The 25,060-nt window shown below is 48.8% G+C and overlaps 2 protein-coding genes across 2 annotated transcripts; both read left to right on the forward strand.

Annotated features, from left to right (window-relative positions):
* Positions 1-817: 817 nt before the first annotated feature.
* LOC136290923 (protein NYNRIN-like) lies at positions 818-4,375 on the forward strand. Its single transcript, XM_066185371.1, has one exon. The coding sequence runs from the start codon at positions 818-820 to the stop codon at positions 4,373-4,375; it is 3,558 nt and encodes a 1,185-aa protein (XP_066041468.1).
* Positions 4,327-7,878, forward strand: LOC136290924 (uncharacterized). The gene has a single exon (XM_066185372.1). The coding sequence runs from the start codon at positions 4,422-4,424 to the stop codon at positions 7,044-7,046; it is 2,625 nt and encodes an 874-aa protein (XP_066041469.1). The 5' UTR covers positions 4,327-4,421; the 3' UTR covers positions 7,047-7,878.
* The last annotated feature ends 17,182 nt before the right edge of the window (positions 7,879-25,060 follow it).

Consider the following 25,060-nt stretch of genomic DNA (forward strand, 5'->3'; position numbering starts at 1 on the left):
GAAGTGCATGAAACCGGATGATTTCGCGGCGCTGCCGGGGGATGTGCAGATGGGCAATGTGCAGGATATTGGGGATGTCCAGCTGGCTGTGCTGAAGGTGTTCTTCCCAGAGGTCAATCCCTTAGTGCTCTTCCACCAGGAAAAGCAAAACCCCGAGGAGAGGCCCGATGCCTATGTTAACCGTAAAAAGATGCTCTACCAGATGGCTGGGCTGCCTGGCTCAAAGGACTCCCCCCTTGATTTTGACAGGCCTGAATTCAAGGAGCCACTGGTGGTGGGGCTGACACCCCCACTGCGGGTGATTGCTGGTGGGGATGCAGCCAAAAAGCCTCTGTCAGAACTGGAGCATATCCTGAACCAGAATTTTGAGCTGCAAAAGCAGGCATTCCCAGGGTACATGTTGGGGGGGAAGAAAGGGAAAACCATGGGCATGTCTTTCCAAAATGCAGGGATGAGAAAAATGCAAGGAGACAACCGAAAAGATCCTGACGGCAAGGGGGGGTTGGGGAAGGAGAACCAGCAAGGGATGAGGTTTCAGAAGTGTAACCCTTGGCGGGCTGAGCTGAGGAAGCGCTTGATTAAATACGAGAAACAGGAGGACATTGATGGCTTGCCGGATACAGAGCTCTTCCAAAAGCTGGCCCTGCATGAGGCCAAAAAGCACAGCAGCTCCCACCTGATTGACCCGGGGTCTAAGGCTCAGCAATAGGGCTGCCAGGCACCCACATCGCCCCTTTTTGTGGCACCGATTAAGACCGATTTGTGGGGGCGCCTGATAGTTGATACAACTATTGGAGGAGGGGTGCTTGGACAAGTGATGTTAATTGATACTGGTGCCTCTTATTCAATTTTGAATATGGCCCCCGGCAGAGCCGGGATCTTCCAAACCTCTGAAATTATTGAACTGTCAGGGCTGAATGGCCAGAAATTCTCAGTGCCATTCACAGGGCCCATACCCTTTGAAATTGGGGCTGTCAAAGGGTCTGAAAAATTTGGGAAAATGGAAATGAAAGGAAAGCCAGGAATTTTAGCCATCTCTGCACTGACAGAGATTGGGGTAGTGGTGGACCTGGCAAACCAAGCATTGCTACACTGCCCACAAATTGATTTGCCTGTCATCCCAGCAAGCCACAGGGTGATGTCAGTGAAAGCCCCTGAGGTCCTGGTCCACCCTGAGTGGGAACCCCGGGTGAAACGTGTCACAGAGCAGTTTCCCCAGGTCTGGGCAAGAAGCAAGCTGGACTGTGGGCAGATTGATGCTGCTGTGTCAATCAAAGGGCCGGATCCGCCTCCTCAGCCTCAGCCCTGGTACCCGGCTGAGGCTGAGGACAGCTTGTGGAACACAGTCAAAACCTTGCTGGCCCAGGGCGTGCTGGTGGAGCAGCAGAGCACCAACAACGCCCCAGTGTGGCCCCTGAGGAAAGCTGATGGGAAAACCTGGAAGCTGACAGTTGATTTCAGCACCCTGAACCAAGTCACCCCAATGCAGACCTCCACGGTGGTCAAGTATCCCAACACCATGGCAGCCATCTCCCGGGGATCCGAGTGGTTCTCGGTGCTCAGCCTGACCAGCCCATCATTTGCCATCCCCTTGCACCCCGAGTCCTGGCACAAGTTTGCCTTCACGATTCGAGGACGGCAGTTCGCTTTCACCAGAGTCCCTCCGGGTTTCCACAATGCCCCTGCCATCTGCCATGCCCACGTGGTGAGGATGTGGGAGCAGGTCAGCCACCGGGACAGTGTGCTGTCCTGTGCTGGTGAAATCCTCATCCACACCCAGACAAAGGAGAAGAATCTGGAGGTGCTGGCAGAGGTGCTGGGGGCTGTCCAGAAGACAGGCTTCAGGATCAGCCCCACAAAGGCCCAGCTGTGCTGGAAGGAGGTCTCCTTTTTGGGGGTGGCCCTGGGGGAGGAAGGGCGCTCACTGGAAAAGCAGAGGGTTGAGCTCATACAGAAGATGCTAGCACCGTCTGATGTCACCGCCCTGAGGTCCTTCCTGTCTCTCCTGAGGTTATGCCGTGAGTTCATTGAGGGCTATGCAGAGAAAACAGCCTCCCTTTGCCACCTCCTGAAAAAGAGCACCCCCTGGGAATGGGGGCCAGAGCAGGATGAGGCAGTGAAGACCTTAAAGGAGAGTGTGTCACGAGCCCCCATGCTGGCACACCCTCGTGGGGACAGACCCTATGTTCTGCAGCTGGCCAGCACCGGGAGGGGGCTGCAGGCCACCCTGGGCCAGCAACATAGTGCCAACCTGTTCCCTGTGGCCCATGCCTCGCGTCTCCTGACGCCGGCCGAGCAACAGTTCAGTGACTACGAGAGGGAGGTTTTAGCCTTAACCTGGGCCCTGCAGCACTGGGAGTACCTGGTGGGGTCAGCCCCAGTGCTGCTGAGGACCTCCTGCACCCCGGTGAGGTACCTCTTGTTGGGAAAGGGCGATGAGGGTCCCCTGTGCTGCCCTAGGATGGCCAACTGGGCGTTGGCACTGACCAACAAGGAGGTCCCCGGGGATCCCTCACCTGGTACCTACAGGGTGGTAATCAGTGCAGAGAGGGGTGGGGAGGAGCTGGGAGTCTCCCTCACTGACCCCAAGCCACGGCGGGCACCCCTCTTTGAGAGCAGCCTCAGCCTGGAGGAGGCCAAGGAGAGAGGCTACATTGTGTGGTTTGTAGATGGGTCCAACTACCACGAGCAAGGGGTGCCCTACACAGGCTATGCCGCTGTCAACCGGGGCACCGGGGAGGTGGTGAAGGGGAGGTGCCTGCCACACTCCATCCAGGCTGCCGAGCTGGTGGCTGTGATGGCCGCCCTGGAAAACACGCCGGCAGACCAGCCCCTGGCCATATTTTCAGACTCGGGTTGGGTGGTTCGTGTGGCACTGGAGTGGCTGCCCCTCTGGAGGGAGAGGGACATGCAGTCTGCTGATGGCAAGCCTGTCACCTATGCCAAAAAGCTGCTGTACCTTGCAAGGCTGGCAGAGCAGAGGGTGTGCCCGGCACAGATCATTAAGGTCAAGGCCCACAAGAAGGGAACAGAGGAAGCCAAGTGGAACAAGGAGGCAGACGCCAAAGCCAAGCAAGGTGCCAAGGAAGGGCTGATGTGGAAGGCCAGCAAGATACCAGAGAATGGCCCAGTGTCGGTGGCCCCCAGCAGGCACTGGGAGAGTGTGGATCTGGTGGGCTTGCAGGCGCAGGACCCCAGGATCTGGGATTTAGCCCAGGGCAGGGAGTACAAAGGGTGCAAGCTGTGGAAAGATGTCTCAGGCCTGGTCCTGGCACGGAGGGAGGGGGCAGATTTCCCAGTCTGGGTGGTGCCTGAACTGGTCCGGACAGAGCTGGTGGCCCTGGCTCATGAGCAGGGGCATTTGGGGACAGACAAGACCATGGTGAGGCTTCAGGGTGCTGGGTGGTGGCCTGAAATGAGAGAGGATGTGGAGAGGTATGTCAGCAACTGTCTGACTTGCGCAGCCAACAATCCCGATGCCAAAACAGCCAAGGCCATCCTGGGCCACCAGAGGGTTTCTGGGCCATGGAGCAAGTTGCAGATGGAGTTTATTGGCCCTCTGTCCCAAACAGCCCAAGGCAACAAGTACTGCCTAGTGGTCAGTGATATCTTCACCAAGTGGGTGGAAGCATTCCCAGCTCGAAACAACTCAGCCAGTGCAACTGCAAAGATCCTGGTAGAGCACATCTTCTCACAGTGGGGCATCCCAAAGGAGATCCACTCAGATCATGGCCAACGCTTCATCGGGGAAGTCACAAAAGGGGTGTGCCAGGCCCTGGGAATCAAACAAAAGCTTCACATCACAGGGCATTTCCAGAAGCCAATCTCAGCAGAGGGGCCCAACCAGGCACTGAAGGCAGCACTGAGGAAGCTTGTAAGCCAGCAAAGGAAAGACTGGGATCATAAGCTCCCACTAACCTTGCTGGCACTGAGGGCGTCTCTGGCATCTCAAACACCCTCTCTCCCAAAATTTTCTCCTGCAAGAGACCCGAAGTTTCTGGAACACTGGTGGCAAGGAGGGGAGCCCCCAGATGAAATGCAGCCCCGCGTGCTGATGGACAGGTGGGTCCAGGACATGCTGAGGACGGTGTCAGCCACCTACCGCCAGCTCTCCTCAGTGCAGGAGACCAGCATCCCTAAGATGGAGAAACAGTTGGGAGTGCTACTGCGCCCCGTGGAGTGGAACACAGGGGATCTGGTAATATACCGAGGGGTTAGGGAGAAGAACCAAGTGCTGGAACCCCAGTGGCTGGGGCCTGTTAGGGTTGTGAACAAGGCCAGCCCCTCTGTGTACCAGGTAGAAATCAGAAAAGGGGCAAAAAGGCAGGAGAAATGGTTCCATTCTTCACAATTAAAAGCATGGAAGGGAAACTAACGGGGCTGGAGAGCCCGCCTTGCTTATGTTTTGCAGATAAAGGAAAATGGAAGGCGATTGTGACCAGCGGGAAGGGCGAACTTCGTGTCATCACCAGCCCTGTTTGTACTGCGGGGAAAATGCTTTCAAATTTGTGATTGCAGGATTTACTTTGCTTTCTGGTATGTGCATAGTGCTGAGCACCCAATGCGCCCAACCAACCCACCAGCACCTCAGACAAAATGTCACTCATGCTCACTTAGAAAGGCACCTTGACACACAGGCCACAGCCCAGCACAGGGTTAGGAGGCACACAAAAATTGGGACTGATTGGCCCTGGTCCCAAGCTTACATAAAACATACAGGAATCATGGGATTAAATTCTAACAAAGGCTTAAATTTGTCAACAGTGGTTATGCATGGGGCAGAGGTGTACTTGGAAAATGAGTGGAGCTGGGATAGCACAAACAGACTTCCACAGCTGCTGGGGAAGGTGGGACAGCAAATAAAGGTGGGGTGCAGGGTAATTAACGGATCCACTCACGAGCGAGTAACTCAAATCTCTGTCACTGAAATAAAAACTAAGAAGAATCAGAAAAAAATCTGTGCTGTGGAGAAATTGGACTGCTGGTACAATTTTACTTTGGTCCAGCCGGTCTTTGTGGTTTGCCTCTGGGCAAACAACAGTGTGGGGCTGTCCTTCAAATTTAAGATCAGTACCACAGCACCCTCTTTTGCTGCCATTAAGATCTCAAAGTGCCATTTTTTGGCCTGGCACGCAGCCCCTTATGCTGAAATTGGCAACCAGGTAAAACTGGAAATTAAATACTCCCAAGAAAGTGTAGCTGACCCAATGGAAATTAATGGCACCACTGTGACAGTCACAGCCCCTAACAGCCACAAGTGGATCATTCCATTGACCTGCCTCTGTGAGAGCAAAACACTTGATAGATCTGAATTAGACACGGAGGCTTCATGGTATAATCAGGATTATGGACGCTGCCCACACCTGATCATAACCCTCCAGGTGTGGTGTCAAGGAAACCTGAGCATAGAAATGTCCCCTGAACTTGGAGGAAAGTGGTGGATAGGAGGCCCTGAAGGATTTAAAACAGAGTTTTCCATCATTGCTGTCATGCCCCCTTTTGTTTCCAAAATAGGTCCTTATGTAGTGAAGAAAAATCACGTCCAGGAGCTGTTGACAGGGCCTGTCCGATCACTAAAGAAGGTGGTGCTGTCTCTCTCCACTGTTAATATTTCCTCTGTCAGACCATACTGTGCCCCCTTCCTGTCTACTCTGCACACTGGCTGGCTGGCGTGGCTCCACAGCCGCTCCCTCCAGGGCACCCGGGCCAGGAGAGACCTGTTGGCCACGGCGCTGGGAGGAGGAGGTGCCGGCCTGGGAGTCCTCAACAGCATGAATGCTGAGGTCTTGGCAAACAAGCTGGAGACTGTCACCTCGGGTGTGCAGGGTCTCCTCAAGCCCCTGAATTCATCTCTATCCAGCCTTGGGATGGGGCAGTGGCTTGTGTCAGAGGTGCTGCCCACCTGGGAACAAATAAGTGAGAAAGACCATCAGGTGCTGTTGCGAGCCCTGGGCATTGAACAAAGTAACGTCTCTCTTGCTCTCAGCTGCATCCAGGCCCAGATGTGGGTGCAGAGTGTTGTTGCAGGTATCCTGAGGGACGGTGACAACGGTGTCCTGCCCACTGAGATCCGAAAGATCGTGTGGGACGCGGCCACAGAGAAGGAGCGGCAGCTCCAAGCCTGGTGGAGGCTTGTCAACTTCACCCACGACCAGGCCCTCAACGCAGTCATTGCCCACGTCCTCACTGTGGCAGAGGCTCGCATTGAAAAGGTCTATCCCATCGTGGCCCTGGGGGTAAACACAAACGGGTCTGTGGTCTACCCCCTGGACCACCGCATGTGGGCCAGGGTGTCTGAAGGGAAGTGGCAGACGGTAGATTTGGAAGCCTGCATTTTGGAGAGGGGGCTGGGATTCATATGCGAAGATGATGCCCTTAAGGCGAGTGATGTGTGCTTTGACACCAAAGAAGGGGAGTGCCACTTCGAGATCAACCCCCAGAGCAGTAACAAAACCATGTTAGTGTATGTAGGGAAAGGCTGTGTGTGCTTCAGAACGACGTGTAAATACGTGCAAATTAATGAAGCTTATAACCAGACCGTGTTTAGCGACTCAAATATGTGTGCTTGCAATGTAGCTACTATTAGAGGCTGTGATTTTGTGTATAAACCACCTGTGTTTACTAGCCAGTTGCTAATCAGAAACTATACCTTGTACCGTAGTATAACCCCGACCCCCATCGGTATGGATTTATCACTTGTAAAAGAAATGTTAGAGCATGCAGATTTGCAGCAGCTGCTAGAAAATGCCAAGGCTGAAGCTAAAAAGATCCTGATAACAGTTCACCATGATGGTAAAGTTATAAAACAGGTAATGGAACGAATTAAGAGGGCGGGAGAACACCACTGGTGGGAAGTTTTTTTTGGCTGGTCCCCCACAGCCACAGGCATTTTCAATACGCTGCTGCACCCCGTTGTAGTTGTACTGCTAATGCAAATCTGTGTGTGTTTTGCCATGGTAGCCACTTGTTACCGGATGAGGCAGGTGAAGGTCTTCTTTGACACCCAGGTGAAAGAAGCAGGGCAGGCCAAGAGCCTCCTGAAATAGTCAAGGGCAAGACTGGGTTGGCCTCTGTGTTTGCCACCAAGAAGATCTTTTGGCTCCGCTGTTGGCTGCAACCCAGTAGGCGTTGAGCGGTGGAGACACACGCCATGCCAGACCTTGATGAGAGGGATGGCCTTCTCTGTCACCAGAGGGCCATCCAGGAGGGGAGGACTGGCCAAGCAGCCTGCAGATGGCATGAGTCACAGAATGGCTGAGGTTGGAAGGGACCTCTTGAGAGGTTTCATTTAGTCTGAACCTACCTGCTCAAGCAGGGTCACCTAGAACAGACTACCCTGGACTGTGCTCAGCTGGGCTTTGACCATCTCCACAGATGGAGACTCCACAACCTCTCTGGGCAAACCTGTTTCATTGTGTGATCACCCTTATAGTAAAGAAGCAAAAGTTAGTGTAAGTAACTAGTTTTTGAACTTCCCATCCCCAAATACTAATGTTAAGAAGCTGCTCTTGTGTGATTTAAGAGTCCTTAAACAAGGGATATGGGGGTAAAGAAAGCCAAGGACACTGTCTTTGGAAGGAAAGAGAAGGAACTGTGACGCCTGATCTTGGAAAAGCACCCAAGACAACAGGGGTGTGAACAGCCTCAAAGACTTGGAAAAATGGTGAAATATGAGCAGAACAGAAGACCCTGTAATCACCATGGACTTTAGGGCGCTGAATCCACATGGACCTTTGCAGCACCACCTCCAGGGTCCCAAGACTCCCAGCACGTCTGGCCAGCGGATTGGTGAGATCTTGTTTCTGGAGCCTGGACATCACCGCTTTGCTTTGCTTTTCATAGTTGTGCGTGTACTCAATAAACCTGTCTGTTAGAGAATGGGCTGTCTGTTCAATCACTGCCCCTCACTCACTCCCCAGGCTTGTACCTTTGGCTACACTGGGAAAGAGAAATCCTGGTAAAAAGAAAAAAATTAAAAGAGAAATTTTTTTATTTCTTTCATAAACCCAGATCATTCACTTTTGCTTTTTGTCTGCAGAATATTCACTCAAACACAAAAATTTTTGCCTTGGGCTGCAGAATGGGGCCCTGAGATGATGCACAAACACTCTCCCCTCTCTCACTCTCCCTCTCCTTACCTGCCTTTCTCCCCTAACTCTGAACACAGAAAGAGCCTCAAAATACACATAGGGGGTCTCAAACAATTTTAAAACATGGGCAATCAAAATATTAGATTAACCATCTCATTTCTAGCCCAGGTTCAATATCATCTCAGAGGCACTGCACTCTCTGAGAATGGGGCAGGGGGTGGGGGGTTACACAGACAAAATCACTTCGCAATTCAGGTTGAAATAAATAAAGCACTTTAACCCAGCAGAAACCAAGTAAAAACTGAGAAATTAATTTAAAACCCACTTATCACACTCACCAGGCTGAGAAGTGCAAAAAAATCATGTTGCCGCAGCATAGGTGTTTTAAAGAAATGCAAAACTTCCATAAAGACACTTTCCCTTAAAAATATGAGCTCATGAAAATATAAATAAAAAAATATGGTCTAAACCCACAGAAATCAATTTTTTTCCTCTCCAAAAACCACAAATACCCCTCTTCACACTTGAGATCGGAAGTTGTACTCTCCCTTCACCCCTCCCACCTGTCAGGGAAAAGGCCATTACCTGGTCCCCCCTACACTTTGCTGCTCCCTTCAGTTTCCCCACCACAAAGCCTCACAGAAAACAGATGGTTATTTTGGTTAAAGCACCTTTCTTACTTGCTAACACCTCACATGTTTCATGAGAACTAATTTCTCAGTGAATAATTACCCTTTTATACAAAGCCTTTACCCCTTCAACCTGTTTTGGGACTGTGTAGCAGAAAAAGAAACCATAGAAAATTCCCATCATCCACTCTTCAATCCCAAACATGCACAGTGAATGTTGCCCAGCAGGGATTAGCCCTGGGGTGATGATACAGCCACCGGAAAAGGAGTTCCTACACCTATACAGAGGTTTTAGCTGAGCACAGACCCCTGCATGTGCATCCTCTGCAGCTGCACCGAGCTGCTCCCCCTGCACAGCTGGCTCACGTGTGCATGTGGGTTGGGAAAGTTTAGAAAGCTAGGACGCTTCCCCGCTTTTGCTGTAATTTATCACCACAAACCAAGGAGGGCTGTTTTCACAGTAGCAGCACAATTGCTGTGGCTGTGACACACTTGGGGTTGCAGCCTGGGGGAAGGACTTCACTATTTGCCTGCTTTTCCAGCAGTTTCAGTAGATCCCAGAAAAGATTCTGCCCAAACCTGCCTGCTCTTCTGAATCAAATGGGTAGCCCAACTGAATTTATTCCCCGGTCTTTTTGTTCCTATCCTCTCTGCTTTGGGGCAGAGAGGACTCTGTGCAGTACATGTGAGCTGTGGCCTGTGGAAGCCCCCCATCCATCTGCCATGCTGTGACTTCCCTCAGCTCCAAGTAGGCAGATCAAAGAGGCAGTTTTCAGCTCTAGTCCAGCCTGGCTACCTCTGTGCCAGGCTGTGAGCAGGTCACTAGCCCCCCTGACCTGGCCTCATGGCAGTAATCCAGATTAAATTCTGAAAATTAGGGGTTAAGGTGTTACTGAGAAGAAGTTTTGACTCAACCTCAACAAAGCGATGTAAAAAGAACCTGACCTGGCCCCATGGCAGTAATCCAGATTAAATTCTGAAAATTAGGGGTTAAGGTGTTACTGAGAAGAAGTCTTGACTCAACCTCAACAAAGCGATGTAAAAAGAAGCCTTGGTGGAACCCCAGACCTACTGGGATCCTCTGAAGAGTCTAAAAAACTCCCATAAGGGACAGAAATGTACCAAACATAGTTTAGGATAAGGTGGGTTCTGATCTCTGGATATATCTCACGAGACTGCAGAGATACTTCTCTGTTATTTCTCTTGTGTACCTGGCCATGGACATTTCCTGCTGCAGATCCTGGTGGTTCTGGAAGGTGGCCTGCAGTCACACAGAGGTGCCACAGCAGGTCCTCACTCCATTTGAGCAGACATGGAGTCTCCATCTCCTCCAAAGCACAGGTGTGGAGATATCTGATCATGGCTGCATGGGGCCACCTGCAGAGCCAGCCCCGGGGTAAGGACCTCACAGCCACCCTGAAACTAAACATCCCACAAAGGCTCAAATCAAATGTAGAAGGGATTTGTACCTGGGTCTTTCCCTGGATAGGCTTGTACCTGAGCACATTGCTCAGAAAAAGCTCAGACTTTGATTTCCCACCCCCAAACAGATTACAGCATTGTATTTTCAGAAAAATGTTTAACAAAGCTTGGAGCTTTCCTTTTTTTTGGGGCGGGGTGGGGGGGTGGGGTGGGTTTCTGCCTCTGAAGCCCTAAAGACCATCAAGGTTCATTTCATACCTCTTTGGGCAGGGCCAGCTGGGCAGATTTCTCTGACAGCGATGCCTCTCAAATCCATCATCAGCATTTTAATCACAGTCACCCTCTGGTGTAAACTTTGCTTTTCAGACTTGAGGCTTGGCCATGGCTCTTTTTCTAGGCTTTCCTTCTCTCTTCTCTCTTCCACACCTCCAGCTTTTACCCCTTCCTGCACCAGCTGCTTTCCACCTTTCTCAAGACCAGTTTTCTTGGTTCTCAAGTGTGACTCTTGCTCCAGCTCCAGATCATCCTTCAGGAGTGAGAAAGCCCCAGAGACAGTGATAAAAGTGCAGTGATATAACCCGGCTAATCACAATTTGTTATGTGTGGGCATGATGGAAGAAATGAGCTTTAGGCAGAGGAATAAGGAAGAGCATCAGGACTGAGAGGCGCAATAAGGAGAACTGGTTTGAGAGCTATAATGCTGGGTAGCTCATCTGGGATGTGGGACAGATTATGGTTTGTGTTGAATTTTTTCTCTTTCATAGAGTCTCAGAGAAATTCTGTGATGTGCCAGCACTCAGCAGGAAGGGAGATGCTTGATTTGTTCCTCACAACAGCCTCAGGAAGTGATCAGATCTACATCAGCCCGGCCAAGAAGGGTCATGAATAACTCAGCAGGGAGTTAGTTTACACTTAGGAGTGGTGAAATGACTGAAGATGTATCCTGCAGAGGGAATTCTTGTGGGTTCATTCATCTTCTTAAAAATAAAACACAACTGAAACAAATTTCAGTTTTGAGAGATACCTATCAATAATGTGACTGATGAATTTGGCAAGGCTAACAAAAGACTGCAATTAAGAATTAGGCCTTCTACAGCATGGAACAATAAAAATGCTCTCATTCCTCCAGCTGCTTTCAGCATCTTCACCAGTAGGTAGGAATCACAGGTATCTGGAAAGAGAATAAAATATGAAGTTATTTGAAATAGTGCAAGCTAGAAGATATGGGGAAAAAAAATCTGCCTTGAACACCCTTAAGCGCTCCCTTAATGAGCAAACGTTGCAGTAAGGCTACAAAGATGCTTGCTTGCCTATGTTTGCCTAAGCAAATTGCATCAGAAAGTCTACAAAAAATTGCCAAAAAAAGAGAAAGAAAAAATGGTTCATTTGTTTTAACAGCATGCCTGCCAATGAAGAAGAAAGCACCACCACAACAGCAGTGGTATATGTGTCCTCACTTCCTTCACACTTCATCAGAATCCTCCTTGGTAATCATAACCCAGTTAGCTGCCAGAGCAGCAAAATCATAATGAAAGGTGACATTGCTGTGACGTGAGTGTTGGAGAGCAGATAAGGCCACATGGTGAGGTAGAGATGGACACCAGCTTGGAGGGGTTGTCTAAGCCTCCTTTGCTTCACCAGCTGGTGCTTCTTGCTGCTCTGAGCACAGAGTGGAGAGATGAAAAGCTGCAGGGCAGGCAGGGGCTGGGTCTGCTCAGGCTGGTGACACAACACCTCCACCACAGAGGTCGGCACCCAGCACCCCTGAATGCGTCTGGTTGGATTTCTTCACTTGTTGAGCTAAGAAAAAAAATAAAGAAGAGATTGAAAAGAGCTGTAAACAAACCAGAAGGCAGGCAGTGAACAGCTGGCATCACCTCCTCCATCTGATTTGAGAGGGACTTTTCTGAAAGCAAAGTCACTGCCATAAAATCCTCTCATTTTAAGCGCAATTCTAAGGAAATGAGCCCATCTCCTTCTTTAGGCTGTGATACCTTAGAGAGTGACATGGAATAACTGAGCAGGGAAGAGACATGCATCCCAAGATTTTTCAAAAAGTATTACAGAACTGTAAGTGCTTGAACAGACACAAATGCCAGCAATGCCAGCTGCTGGCCATTCACAGGTGGTCTCAAAATGCAGACTTCATTTAAATCTGGTGGGATCTGATGCTGTTCTGCAGGATACAACTCTACTATCATGGTTTTGATTTCACATCAGCTTCCCAGCTATCCTTCTCCATGCTGAGCATGACAGCATGGAGCAGGGATGGAGCTCATTTGTGAAGAAACTGCTGATGCACACTCAAAGTTGAACACTACACACAATACATGTGAAAAAGATGCCTTCCCAGGGTGCCCCGAGGTCTCTGCACCATGAGCACCACTGACATGAGCTACTGGGTCCAGGGACCTCTGTGCATGCACAGATGTTGCTCCTGAAGGCGAGCCCAGGTGCTGCCTGTGAGAAACCCACAAGAGCTGAGCCCACAGTGACCTGACCTGGACTTGCATGAAACTGCAGCACCAAAACTTCTATTGGCCTCTAAGAAGTGGGCAAAAGAGCCAAATCTTGCAAGCTGCTGAGAAGTCTCACATTTCAGTTGTCACACACCACTTCGCCCAGACTGACTCATTTGTCCAGACAGAAATGCAGTTTCCCGGTGTTGCAGCAACATGGGGAGTGCAAAGCAAGAGCGGCAGCATTTCTGGGGTGAAGCTGAGCAAGGCAGAGTGATTTGCTGTAATTTTTTTAAGCACAGCAGTTGGTCATGCCCTCAGCATAAGAAGATCTGCCACTTCTGGATCTGCTGAAGTCAGTGCAGAGGAGGCCATGAAGATGCTCAGAGGGCTGGAGCACCTCTGCTATGGGGGCAGGATGAGAGAGCTGGGGATGTTCAGCTTGGAGACTCCAGGGAGACTTTCTAGCACCTTACACCACCAAAAGAAGCTACACATATAGACTGATTTAATACAGTTCCAACAGAAACATTTTGAGGGAAAAAGCTCACCTAAATGCAAGAGGTATCACAGCCAATAAGTTTCTCAAACATCATCATATTATTGATAACTGTGGTTCAGTTTGGGGAGCTTGAATTTATAATGCAGATGGTTTGGAAACCTCTAGCACTTAGCTTTGGGGAAAACAACTTCATTTCTACTGTTTGTTAGGTTAGTGCTCAGAACACTGCTGGGAACTGTTTCATCCTTAATTCTAAGGAATCCTACTTAACTTTAAAGGTGTCTTTTAAATCTTCCCTCTCCCACACAAACAGTTTCTCAGTTTTCTCCACAGCCCTCACAGAGAAAAAAACCACAATGTACTACTTCTTTTACAATCCCCCCACTGAGATTCTAGTTTTATTTCAAACTTTCATATCTCAAGTACTGAAGCAGCAAGGACCTGAGCCTGTCAATGCGGGAAGAAAAGGTCTGTGACCCGAGGACCTGTGGTTTTGCCAGGTGTTGCTAAATATCAGTTCTGCAATGAAGCTCAATTGTGTGACAAGTGGCACCAGCACATTGTGCAAGGTGGGATCCCACAGGTGTTCAGGACTTGTGGATATGTCAGTCACCTCTGGAAACTTTAAGATTTAAGCCCACACTCAGTTTTCCACCCAGGAGCACAGTGACTAACAACACACTCCTAGGAGCAAATCTGGGCAGGCAGTTTTCTGCAGGCCTCTGAAATCACAGCAGGTTTTTCCTAAATTCAAGAGGAATCAATGCCAAAACCTTCATTTTGCCAGAAAAAAAAAAAACAAAAAACAACCCCCCCAAAAAAACAAACAAAAATCCCCCCAAACCCCACCACCAACATAAAACAAACACACAAACAAACAAAAAACCCACAAAAAACTCCACCCCCAAAAACCCAAACAACCCAGCCTGGTTGAAATAGAACTTCATTGCTTTCAACTGTAAATTGAGCTCTGAACAGGAGATGAAGACCCGTTGGTGCTCCTTTTCCAAAGCTGTCCCACAGATTCGTGGCACTGCACTTATTTATAGTTTCCTACTCATTGGGGGGTTTTGTGACTATTTTTGTGATACCTGTTTTTGGGTATAATCAAGAACTGTTACAGCTGGTCAGGGCTAAAAAAAAGATACTGTGCTTGGTTGCTCAACACCTTGCTCTGAAAACAGAAGCAGGATGCGAAACAGGTACAGCTGGAGAGACACCAGCAGATCTGGCAGGGCTCTGACCTCCTCCCTCAGGCCATTTCCACCACAGGATGTCCAGAAGAACCAGCAACTACAACATGTTATGGTTAAAAAAGCTGCAGCTGGGAGACTTCATCTGACACCACACTCGTGGTAACTTGTAAGTCATAGGAGAAGCTTGTAGAAAGAGAATACAAATCTCCCAGTCCTCACCCTGCTGCCTTCCTCTTGGCGTTCTGGCAGATAAACACAACCATCAAGCACACTGTCAACTTCTGTGGTGTGAGATGGCAGTGCTGGCCAGGAGCCCCATGCTGAAAAAAGCCCTTAATTTAATTAAATTCTAATAGTTCTCTGACTTGCTCAAACAATTGTTTTACATTGTGATCTGGTTCCACAGCTAAATGGGACATTTGAGATGCAGCACAAGGTATTGTATTTGGGTGACTTGTAGTGATTTTGGTTGAATGCCTCTCAATCTTTCAGGAAACACGCTTGGAAGAGTCACCAGGTTAGATGGGGCAAGGATATGGCTCATAAGCCAACAGTGGGGTTGACTTGGCAGGGGTTGGTGCTCCCTGTGCCTCGCTGGGACCACAGCCCGAGTTCAGGGCACACAAGGTGACTCAGTGGCTCTCCCTTTATTTGGTGAGAACCTTCCACCGTGGGAACAACTTTTCGCTCAGTTCACTCTGAGATGCCCTGTTTCAGTCGTGGACTTTTTCAGGCAGACCATGAACTCAGATCTTGCCACAAATTATTCACATACTGCAGCCAGTCACAAAACCCGTGTATAGAAAGTCATAAAGGGGAAAACAAACTCTAATATAGTGACACCGTTTTGCACACTCATGGCAGTCTTCACAGGGCATTTCCTGTTATTCCTGCTCCCTCAAAAGGGTGGTCTTACCTTCCTCTCAGGTTGGCTGCCCTTTATGGAGAGTTCCAGCAGACCTGTTTGCCTGTGAGGAAGAGCAGCAGGCACAGGGGTGTCCAAGGAATGGCAACCTTCAGGAGAAAGGAAGGAAAGTGGCAGCAGCAGTCTGCTTCAGGCAGGAACAGCATGGGCAGGACAAATCTGCCAGAATCCCCTTCTGCACCATTTGCAGCTGAAACAAGAGCCCTTGGAAGAACTACTTAATTCAGGTAGCCTGGTGAACCAGAGACAGAGACAAAATTGAAATGCAAGAGTCCTCCATTCAAGCTCAGTTTTAAACAGCAGCTTTAACCTTAGTTTTGTGTTCGACATGTAAAGAGTTTTATCTTCTCCTTTTTGTATAGAGCAGTTCTTTCACAAAGCGAAGTGGCACACAAGTTTTCCAGACAAGGAACAGATCTAATTTTGTGTTGCTGGGCCTGCAGAGAGGAATGCTCATACCTGCCCTGGACATTGTGGTCTCCAAGGGGTCTCCAGGAAGATCTGAAAGATTTTCTGCTCAGATGTGGCAAAGATCTGTGGCTCCATTTGTTTCTCAAATTTGAATTGTAATGTTTTGATGGCTTTAATGGGAGGAACAGATGAGCAGAATTAGATTTCATTACTGACATTTGTCTCTAAGAAGTGAAAAAAGATGTATTTAAAGAAAGAGTAAATAACATCATCAGTCTCTGTACTTAATACTTTAAATGTAAAGAACTACTGGCACAAATGTGAAAGGCCAGGAACAAGGAGATCAGGAAACACGTGAACAATAACCATTATTTATGACCTTAGAAAATTGGTTATTGCTTACCTAAATTAAAGCTATAAGTCACTTCTGCTAGATGAGAATCTGCTATGTCTCATTTGTTCCATCTACATCACAGATGCATCATTTTTTAATGGAAATGTGACAAGAACACTTCATTTGGGATCTTATCTTTCATGTTTGACACCAAGAACTTTAGTTTAGAGCACAGTTTCTGCAACCACTTTCCAGTGTGTGGGCGAGCAGAGTATGGAGTTCATGCACACATTTGGGAACGATCACTGAACAAACCAAAACCATTTCCTTGTTCTGCCAAATCATGCCTTTTCAATATTTTCAGAGATGTTAATCTCCTCCTCCTGACTTCCAAAGTGCAACTCCTTTTTCAAAAGTGAGTCAACTGGCACTTATTCCCCTTCAATTAGTGTGTTCAGGGTGTAGAAGTGGAATACTACATCAAGGCCTTTCTATCTGCTGGGAAGTTTTCTAAATTTTTTTAGACTGAATCCCTAAGAAAAGGAAGTCTATGTGACCATATGAAGTGAAGATGCCCTAGTGATAAATGACACTGGCCAAATTTGCACAGCCCCCTGTGACAGAGTGGCAGAAATCCAGTGGAAATTTCAGATCTGAGTGAGAAAAGAGAGCCACTGAAGAAAGCAGAGGCATTATCAGTCTCAAATAAAGACTAGAAGAGTTTAGGAAAGGAGACTGAAAGAAGAACCCCGTGTATACTTTGAACTTAAAACTGAATCCTCATGGACCTTGGGTTGAGGTTCCTGGGACTTCTGACCAATGAATTGTTACTGGCACCTCCATGTCCCTGCTCAGCTTTGTTTAGTTAAGTTTCTCTTAGAGGATGGACTAAACTACTTGACACCTTAGGTTCTGACTGCCTAGATTTATAATCTAGCAAAAATCTAGAGCCAAAGTTGCAATCAACCACAAAATACTCATTCAAAAAGAAACCAGGAAGAAAAAGCAGACTACTTTATTTTTTAGGGCTTTTCAACCTTCCTCTTATACTCACAAAAGTAAAACTAAGATAAATCAGACAGAATTCAAGGTTTTGAGGGCCCTGGTCTCTATCCCACAGCACAACAGCCCACAACAGAAAGCTTCAGTTGGGCAGATTCACTAAGCACAGCATCTCAGCACAGGTGGCTCTTCAAACAGACTCACCCTGGGGAAGGCACAGTCAGAGTGGGGCAAACCAACAGTGTGATGGCTCTCAGGTCCCACATCAAGGCTTACAGAAGCTTTCCTGCAACCTGAAGACAACGAGAGAGACACTAAACAGCCTCTTATGAAATTGCTTCTCATAATGATCAGGTTTCAGAACTTCACTGTATTTACTCAGTCCAGTAGCTTTCAGTACGATGTCACACAGGCTTCAGGTCCTCTGACAAGCCCTGCTCTGAACACTGCAGGCAGACTATGCAATTCTCCTCTTTTTCTTGCCTTTCCTTGGCTCCCCCAGGCCCTGTAGAAGCTGAAATTTCCAGTGTCTGTTGCTTATTGAAGGTCTCACTCATGAGACCTGGGAGCAGCACAAGCGCTTGAACACAGTATGGAATTATAAAATCATAGAACAGTTTGGGTTGGCAGGGACACTGAGCCCTGAAAGAGAGATGAAGAGTACTTGGTGCTTCTTTTCTTGATTTCTAGACCTTCTAGTCCAAGCCCCTGCCCTAGATTAGGTTGCTCAAAGCCCAAATCCAACCTGGCCTTGAGCATTTCCAGGGGCGGGGCATCCATGGCTTCTTTGGGCAGTGTGCCAGGACTTCACCACCCTCACAGGGAACAATTTCTTCCTAATATACAATCTAAACTTGCCTTCTTGTTTAAAGCCATTCCGTCTTGTCCTGTCACTCCATGCCCTTGCCCAGAGTCCCTGTCCAGCTCTCTTGTAGCCCCTTTAGGCACTGGAAGGTGCTGGAAGGTCTCCTGGGGCCTTCTCCTCTCCAGGCTGAACACGCCCAGCCCTCTCAGCCTGTCTCCACAGCAGAGATGCTCCAGCCCTCTGAGCATCTCTGTGGCCTTCTCTGGACTATCTGAACTCTCTCCAGCAGATTCATGAGCTTCTTATAGGGGAACCACAGAGCTGGATGCAGTATTTGAGGTGGGGTCTCACCAGAACAGAGCAGAGAGGCAGAATCCCCTCCCTTGGCCTGCCCACCCTGCTGGTGATGCAACTCAGGACAGGTTTGACTTTCTGGGCTGCCTGTGCAGCCAGAAATGGCCAGGTCACGTCCAGCCTCTCATCCACCAGCATATCCAAGTCCTTCTGAAACTCCCGGGGGTCTGAGCCCGGACCATCAGACAGACCCCTTTGAGTTTCCTCAGGACTCTGCCCTGATGGCATCTTCATAGAGAGAGGCAGCCTTGATCCAGTTGTCCAGAAACAGAATTTAATAATGCAAAAATAACAAACAATAGGGCGTCCACTGTATATGGAGTGAATTATAAAAAGGCAGTTACAAGGGGCCAAAGGCCAAAGGCCAGAGGCAGGGTCCAGGGTCAGACAGGGGTGTTTAGGTCTCCTGGTGTGGGGAGGAGTTAAGGCAGGTCTGAGGGAAGAGTCCAATAGGTGAGGACGATTAGGAATATTAAAATTCCTGCACCAAAAATCAACCTATGGTAACACAAAGAACGAGGAACCTTCTAGCAACGATTAGCATGCTTGAACTGAGGGAACATGTGCGTAAGACTTTTGGTTACTGTACTTAGAAAGGGGGTTCCCAGGGTGTCAAGCAAGGATTTTCTTCTTCCCCCGGGAAACCACTTTCTACATCCTTTTCAGCAGAGCTGTTCTCATTCCTTAAAAATCAGGAATATATGAGTGTAGTAGTTTGAAGGCAAAACAAATGAGAGGCTCCAAGTCAGAGATACAATTTAATAGGAAAAAAGAAAAAAAGGAAAGAAAGTAAAATAAAATCGATGCAATAATACAAAAGACCACTGACAGAGTCAGAATACAACCTGAGCGTAGTGATGGAAGCAGTTCAGATGAGGTGGTCTTCCTGAAGCAGTGATCCTGTAGAAAGGTCTGGTAGCTCGGGTCCTCTGGGAATCCAGTGGGTAAGCGCCCCTCTGGTGTTCAGAGTCTCAGCTTATATCCAGGCTGGAATGCTTGGTTCCTCCCTTTGGGCGGAGCATCTCACAATGGGATGGTGAGTCACGTGATAAGGCCTGATGGGCCCATTAACAGGAGGTAGTCCAGGAGGGGGTTATCTGTGAGCTGTGTAGCAAAGGTGCTGATGGCCCATTAACAGAAGATAAGCCAGAGTGGAGGAGGCAGGGAGCACTGCCTCACCTGGTTTCAACAGTTCATGAAGATGGTGATAGAATATACTTCAACCCAGGACATTATCCACCCCTTATTCTATTACCATCTACATCATCCCAAATCAATACCTTCCTTAAACTACACACACACACACATATATATATAATGAAATCCTACACACAGTTCTCACTTAAAATAAGGTCTCTTTGTGGTACACAGTGGGTGTCCCCATCCTTTTGCATCACCCACCAAGTGTAACCAGGTCCTTGTGCAAAGACAACCCCACGGATGGGTTTGCCCTTGCCCGAGGTGGGATTAATCCAAACAGTCTTTCCTAACATACCTCTCATGTATACTACAGGGACCCTATTTCCATCCACTGTATGCAAGGATTTAGACTGGGCAGGACCAGCTCGATTGATGGACCCTCGGGTATTGACCATCCAGGTGGCCTTCGCTAAGTTCTGTTCCCAATTTTTGAAGGTCTCTCCACCAAGTGCCTTAAGGGTAGTTTTAAGCAGTCCATTGCAGCGTTCCACCTTCTCAGCAGCTGGTGCATGGTATGGGATATGGTATATCTATTCGATTCTGTGTTCTGTGGCTCAAGTGCTTATGAGGCCATTCTTGAAATGAGTCCCGTTGTCTGACTTAATTCTCTCAGGGGTGCCATGTCTCTACAGGACCTGCTTTTCCAGGCCCAAGATGGTGTTCTGGGCAGTAGCATGAGGCACAGGGTAGGTCTCTAGCCATCCAGTGGTTGCTTCCACCATGGTGAGCACGTAGCGCTTGCCTTGGCGGGTTTGGGGAAGGGTGATGTAGTCAATTTGCCAGGCTTCCCCATACCTATACTTTGACCATCGTCCGCCATACCACAGAGGCTTCACTCGCTTGGCTTGTTTGATCGCAGCACAGGTCTCGCAGTCATGGATAGCCTGGGAGATGCTGTCCATAGTAATGTCTACCTTTCGGTCACGAGCCCATCGATATGTTGCATCTCTCCCTTGATGACCAGAGGCATCATGAGCCCAACGAGCTAGGAATAATTCTCTTTTGTGCTGCCAGTCTAGATCAACATGAGATACTTTTACTTTGGCAGCTCGATCTACCTGCTCATTGTTATGATGTTCTTCATTAGCCTGACTCTTGGGTACGTGCGCATCCACGTGTTGAACCTTCACGGTCAGCCTTTCTACTCGGGTGGCAATGTCCTGCCAAATCTCAGCAGCCCAGATGGGTTTCTTTCTGCGCTGCCAGTTGGCCTTTCTCCAGCGGTCCAGCCATTCCCACAGAGCATTAGCTACCATCCATGAGTCAGTGTAGAGATAGAGCTTTGGCCACTTCTCTCGTTCAGCAATATCCAAAGCTAGCTGGACAGCTTTAAGCTCTGCGACCTGACTCGATCCACCTTCTCCCTCGGTAGCTTGTGCAACTCGTCGTGTGGGGCTCTATACAGCAGCTTTCTATTTCCGGTTAGCACCTACAATTCGGCAGGAACCGTCGGTGAAAAGGGCATATCGTCTCTTACTCTTTGGTAGCTCGTTATATGGTGGGGCTTCTTCGGCCCGTGTCACTTGCTCCTCCTCTTCTTCAGAGGATAATTTAAAGGTCTCACCTTCAGGCTAGTTTGTTATAATTTCCAGAATCCTAGGGCGATTCAGGTTTTCAATACGGGCGCGCTGCGTGATCAGGGCGATCCATTTGCTCTACGTGGTGTCGGTGGCGTGATGTGTGGTAGGAACCTTTCCCTTGAACATCCACCCCAACACCGGTAGTCGAGGTGCCAGAAGCAGCTGTGCTTCAGTACTAATCACTTCTGAGGCAGCTTGGACTCTTTCATAGGCGGCTAAGATTTCTTTTTCTGTGGGAGTGTAGTTGGCTTCGGATCTTCTGTAGCTTCGGCTCCAGAATCTCAGTGGTCGTCCCCGAGTCTCACCCGGCACCTTCTGCCAAAGGCTCCATGACAGACCGTGGCTCCCGGCTGCAGAGTAAAGCACATTCTTCACCTCTGATCCCGTCCTGACTGGGCCAAGGGCTACCGCATGAGCGATTTCCTGCTTGATCTGGGCAAAAGCTTGCTGCTGTTCTGGGCCCCAGTGGAAATCGTTCTTCTTGCGGGTAACCAGGTAGAGAGGGTTCATGATTTGGCTATACTCGGGAATGTGCATCTTCTAGAAGCCTATGGCACCTAGGAAAGTTTGTGTTTCTTTCTTGTTGGTCGGTGGAGACATTGCAGTGATCTTATTGATGACTTCAGTGGGAATCTGACGCTGTCCATCTTGCCACTTCACTCTCAGAAACTGGATCTCTCGAGCAGGTCCCTTGACTTTGCTCTTCTTGATGGCGAAGCCGGCCTTCAGGAGAATCTGAATGATCTTTTCTCCCTTCTCAAAGACTTCTGTTGCAGTGTTTCTTCACACGATAATGTTGTCAATGTATTGCAGGTGTTCTGGAGCCTCACCCTTCTCCAGTGCAGCCTGGATCAGTCTATGGCAAATGGTGGGACTGTGCTTCCACCCCTGGGGCAGTCGGTTCCAGGTGTACTGCACGCCCCTCCAGGTGAAGGCAAACTGAGGCCTGCATTTTGCTGCCAGAGGAATGGAGAAAAAGGCATTTGCAATATCAATGGTCGCATACCATTTTGCTGCCTTGGATTCCAGCTCATACTGAAGCTCCAACATGTCTGGTACGGCAGCGCTCAGTGGTGGTGTGACTTCATTCAGGCCACGGTAATTCACTGTCAGTCTCCATTCTCCGCTGGACTTACGCACGGGCCATATAGGGCTATTAAAGGGTGAACGAGCCTTGCTTACCACCCCTTGGCTTTCCAGCTCACGAATCATCTTATGGATGGGGACCACAGAGTCTCTGTCGGTGCGATATTGCCGACGGTGCACTGTTGCTCGGGCGATCGGCACCTGTTGTTCTTCAACTTTCAGTAGTCCCACAGCAGAGGGGTCGTCTGAGAGTCCAGGCAAGGTACTCAGTTGTCTGATGCTTTCTGTCTCTAGAGCAGCTATGCCAAAAACCCAGCGGTATCCTCTTGGGTCTTTGAAATACCCATTTCTGAGATGGTCTATGCCCAAAATGCATGGGGCCTCTGGACCAGTCACAATGGGGTGTTTCTGCCATTCTTTCTTAGTTAGACTTACTTCAGCTTCCAGTACAGTCAGCTCCTGGGATCCTCCTGTCACCCCAGAAATGGAAATGGGTTCTGCTCCCACGTACCTTGATGGCATCAGAGTACACTGAGCACCCGTATCAACCAGAGCCGTATATTTTTGTGGGTCAGATGTTCCAGGCCATCGGATCCACACAGTCTAGTAGATCCGATTGTCCCTTTCCTCTACTTGGCTAGAGGCAGGGCCCCCCTATTCCTGGTCATGGCATACATTGCTCTCTTCTTGTAAATATGTTTCTGAGGTTCCTTCAAGAGGATCAGTCATATCATCATTCTTGTACCGTCTGGAGTTCTGTGCACGAGAGACCGGAGCAACATTGATTCTAGATGGGCTCTTTGTGGTAGGTGTTTCTTTTTTCAGTTCATGTACCCGGGCTGCTAAGGAGGAGGTGGGTTTTCCATCCTACTTTCTCATGTCTTCTCCATGCTCCCGAAGAAAAGACCAGAGGTTACCTCGGGGTGTGTATCCTCTCTCCCTGGCTGGGGAGCGCCTGCTCCTAATGGCAGAGACTCTCATTGGCTCTGGCTGGATATGGTAAATTTCTTCCTTAAGTTCTTTTTTCAGTTTCTGATGGCCTTCTTCAATCAAGTTCCGGACTTGCTCAGCCAGTCTTGTCTCCACAGACGAGACATGGGTACGAACTGGGGCAGTGACAGTGTCCTCGTAAATTCTTAGTTTATTAGCCAAGACACCTACCCTGTCCTCACCTTCCCTCCATTGCAGTGTTGCCAGGTAACGTGAGTACATCTCGGGTCCAAGCCGTGCAAATCTCAACCACATCCGTGATGTGCACTGGACACCATCTGGGTTTTTAGGAAATCTCTCATCTTCTGAAAAAAGGATTTCCAACACAGCCAATTCCCTCAGGCATCGGATACCTTGTTCTATTGTGTTCTATTTTCCTTGGTGCACTTGGAGGTCTTCTTTACAAAGGTATCTATCCTTCACACTTGTTAGCAGTCGCTGCCAGAGGCTGAGAGGTTCTTGGCTTTTCCCAATCCCCTGGTCAATGACCACATCCCGGGACAATGATCCCAGTTGCCTGGCCTCACTTCCATCCAGAATGGTGTCATTGGCTGCAGCGTCCCAGATGCGGAGCAGCCAGGTCAGGATGGACTCGTTGGTCTGGCGGGTGAATTCCCTTCGCAGGTCACGCAGCTCACCCAGAGATAGAGAGCGAGTGATGATTTCTGGCTCTGTCTCTTCTGCTGATTGTGAAGGTCCTGCCGCACCCTCATCAGTCACTATGCGGACTGATTTGGTCCTTGATTTCTTCTTCTGAACGGGGGCAACTGCTACTGGTTTAGGCTGTTCCGGTTCAGTGATGGTTTGTGTGGAGATGCTGATGGCACCCTTAGTCCCTTTCTCCTCTGTGACAGTCTGCGTAGATGTGGACACTGTTGCCTCACTTTTGGCTTCTTTCTCCTCTGTGACGGTCTGTGTAGATGAGGACACTGTTGCCTTGCCTTTGGTTCCTTTCACCTCTGTGACACTCTGTGTAGACACTGATATCGTTGCTCTGCTTCTTTTTCCCTTTTCCTCTTCCTTCAGAACACGCTGTATCACACCATGTAGTGTTTTGATTCTAAGCATGGTGCGGGCCGTGCAGAGAAGACAAAGCAGGACTAACAACAACATCATGCTGTCCTTGGCATCCAGAGGGTATTCCATATTTTCAAAAACTGCTGTGTCATGCCTGAAAAGCTGGAAAAAATCATTCTTCACCCCTCCCCACAGGGGCTGGGTGAGATTGTTGACGCCCCAGATGTAGCATCCTAGACCAGAACAAGAAAACAAAAGTGGGTGTATATTCTGAATAATGTTCATTGCCTCAGAGTTTATCAAGCAATGGACATAATAGACTACTAAAGCAATTTTAGTACCATACCCTGGTCTACGCAGGAGCATTAAGACTGGCAGATAGTACCCCAGTTGTGGAAAAATATAGAGAGATAGATATAAGACACATGTAAGCATGTTGAGCATCATAGCGAACAGGTGTCTTCTTCAATACAAAATTGTAATTCTGACTTTTCTCAGTGCCTTGTGCCCCACGTTGGGCGCCAAAATTGTAGTAGTTTGAAGGCAAAACAAATGAGAGGCTCCAAGTCAGAGATACAATTTAATAGGAAAAAAGAAAAAAAGGAAAGAAAGTAAAATAAAATCGATGCAATAATACAAAAGACCACTGACAGAGTCAGAATACAACCTGAGCGTAGTGATGGAAGCAGTTCAGATGAGGTGGTCTTCCTGAAGCAGTGATCCTGTAGAAAGGTCTGGTAGCTCGGGTCCTCTGGGAATCCAGTGGGTAAGCGCCCCTCTGGTGTTCAGAGTCTCAGCTTATATCCAGGCTGGAATGCTTGGTTCCTCCCTTTGGGCGGAGCATCTCACAATGGGATGGTGAGTCACGTGATAAGGCCTGATGGGCCCATTAACAGGAGGTAGTCCAGGAGGGGGTTATCTGTGAGCTGTGTAGCAAAGGTGCTGATGGCCCATTAACAGAAGATAAGCCAGAGTGGAGGAGGCAGGGAGCACTGCCTCACCTGGTTTCAACAGTTCATGAAGATGGTGATAGAATATACTTCAACCCAGGACAATGA

Source organism: Chamaea fasciata, unplaced genomic scaffold (genome assembly GCF_029207755.1).
Source record: "Chamaea fasciata isolate MVZ Bird 193981 ecotype frontalis unplaced genomic scaffold, bChaFas1.0.hap1 SCAF_6, whole genome shotgun sequence".
In the NCBI taxonomy this organism is placed as follows: domain Eukaryota; kingdom Metazoa; phylum Chordata; class Aves; order Passeriformes; family Sylviidae; genus Chamaea; species Chamaea fasciata.

Bases quoted from the DNA above. Each gene is read 5' to 3' on its own strand.
- LOC136290924 (XM_066185372.1), top strand. From the start codon at position 4,422: ATGGAAGGCGATTGTGACCAGCGGGAAGGGCGAACTTCGTGTCATCAC.
- LOC136290923 (XM_066185371.1), top strand. From the start codon at position 818: ATGTTAATTGATACTGGTGCCTCTTATTCAATTTTGAATATGGCCCCC.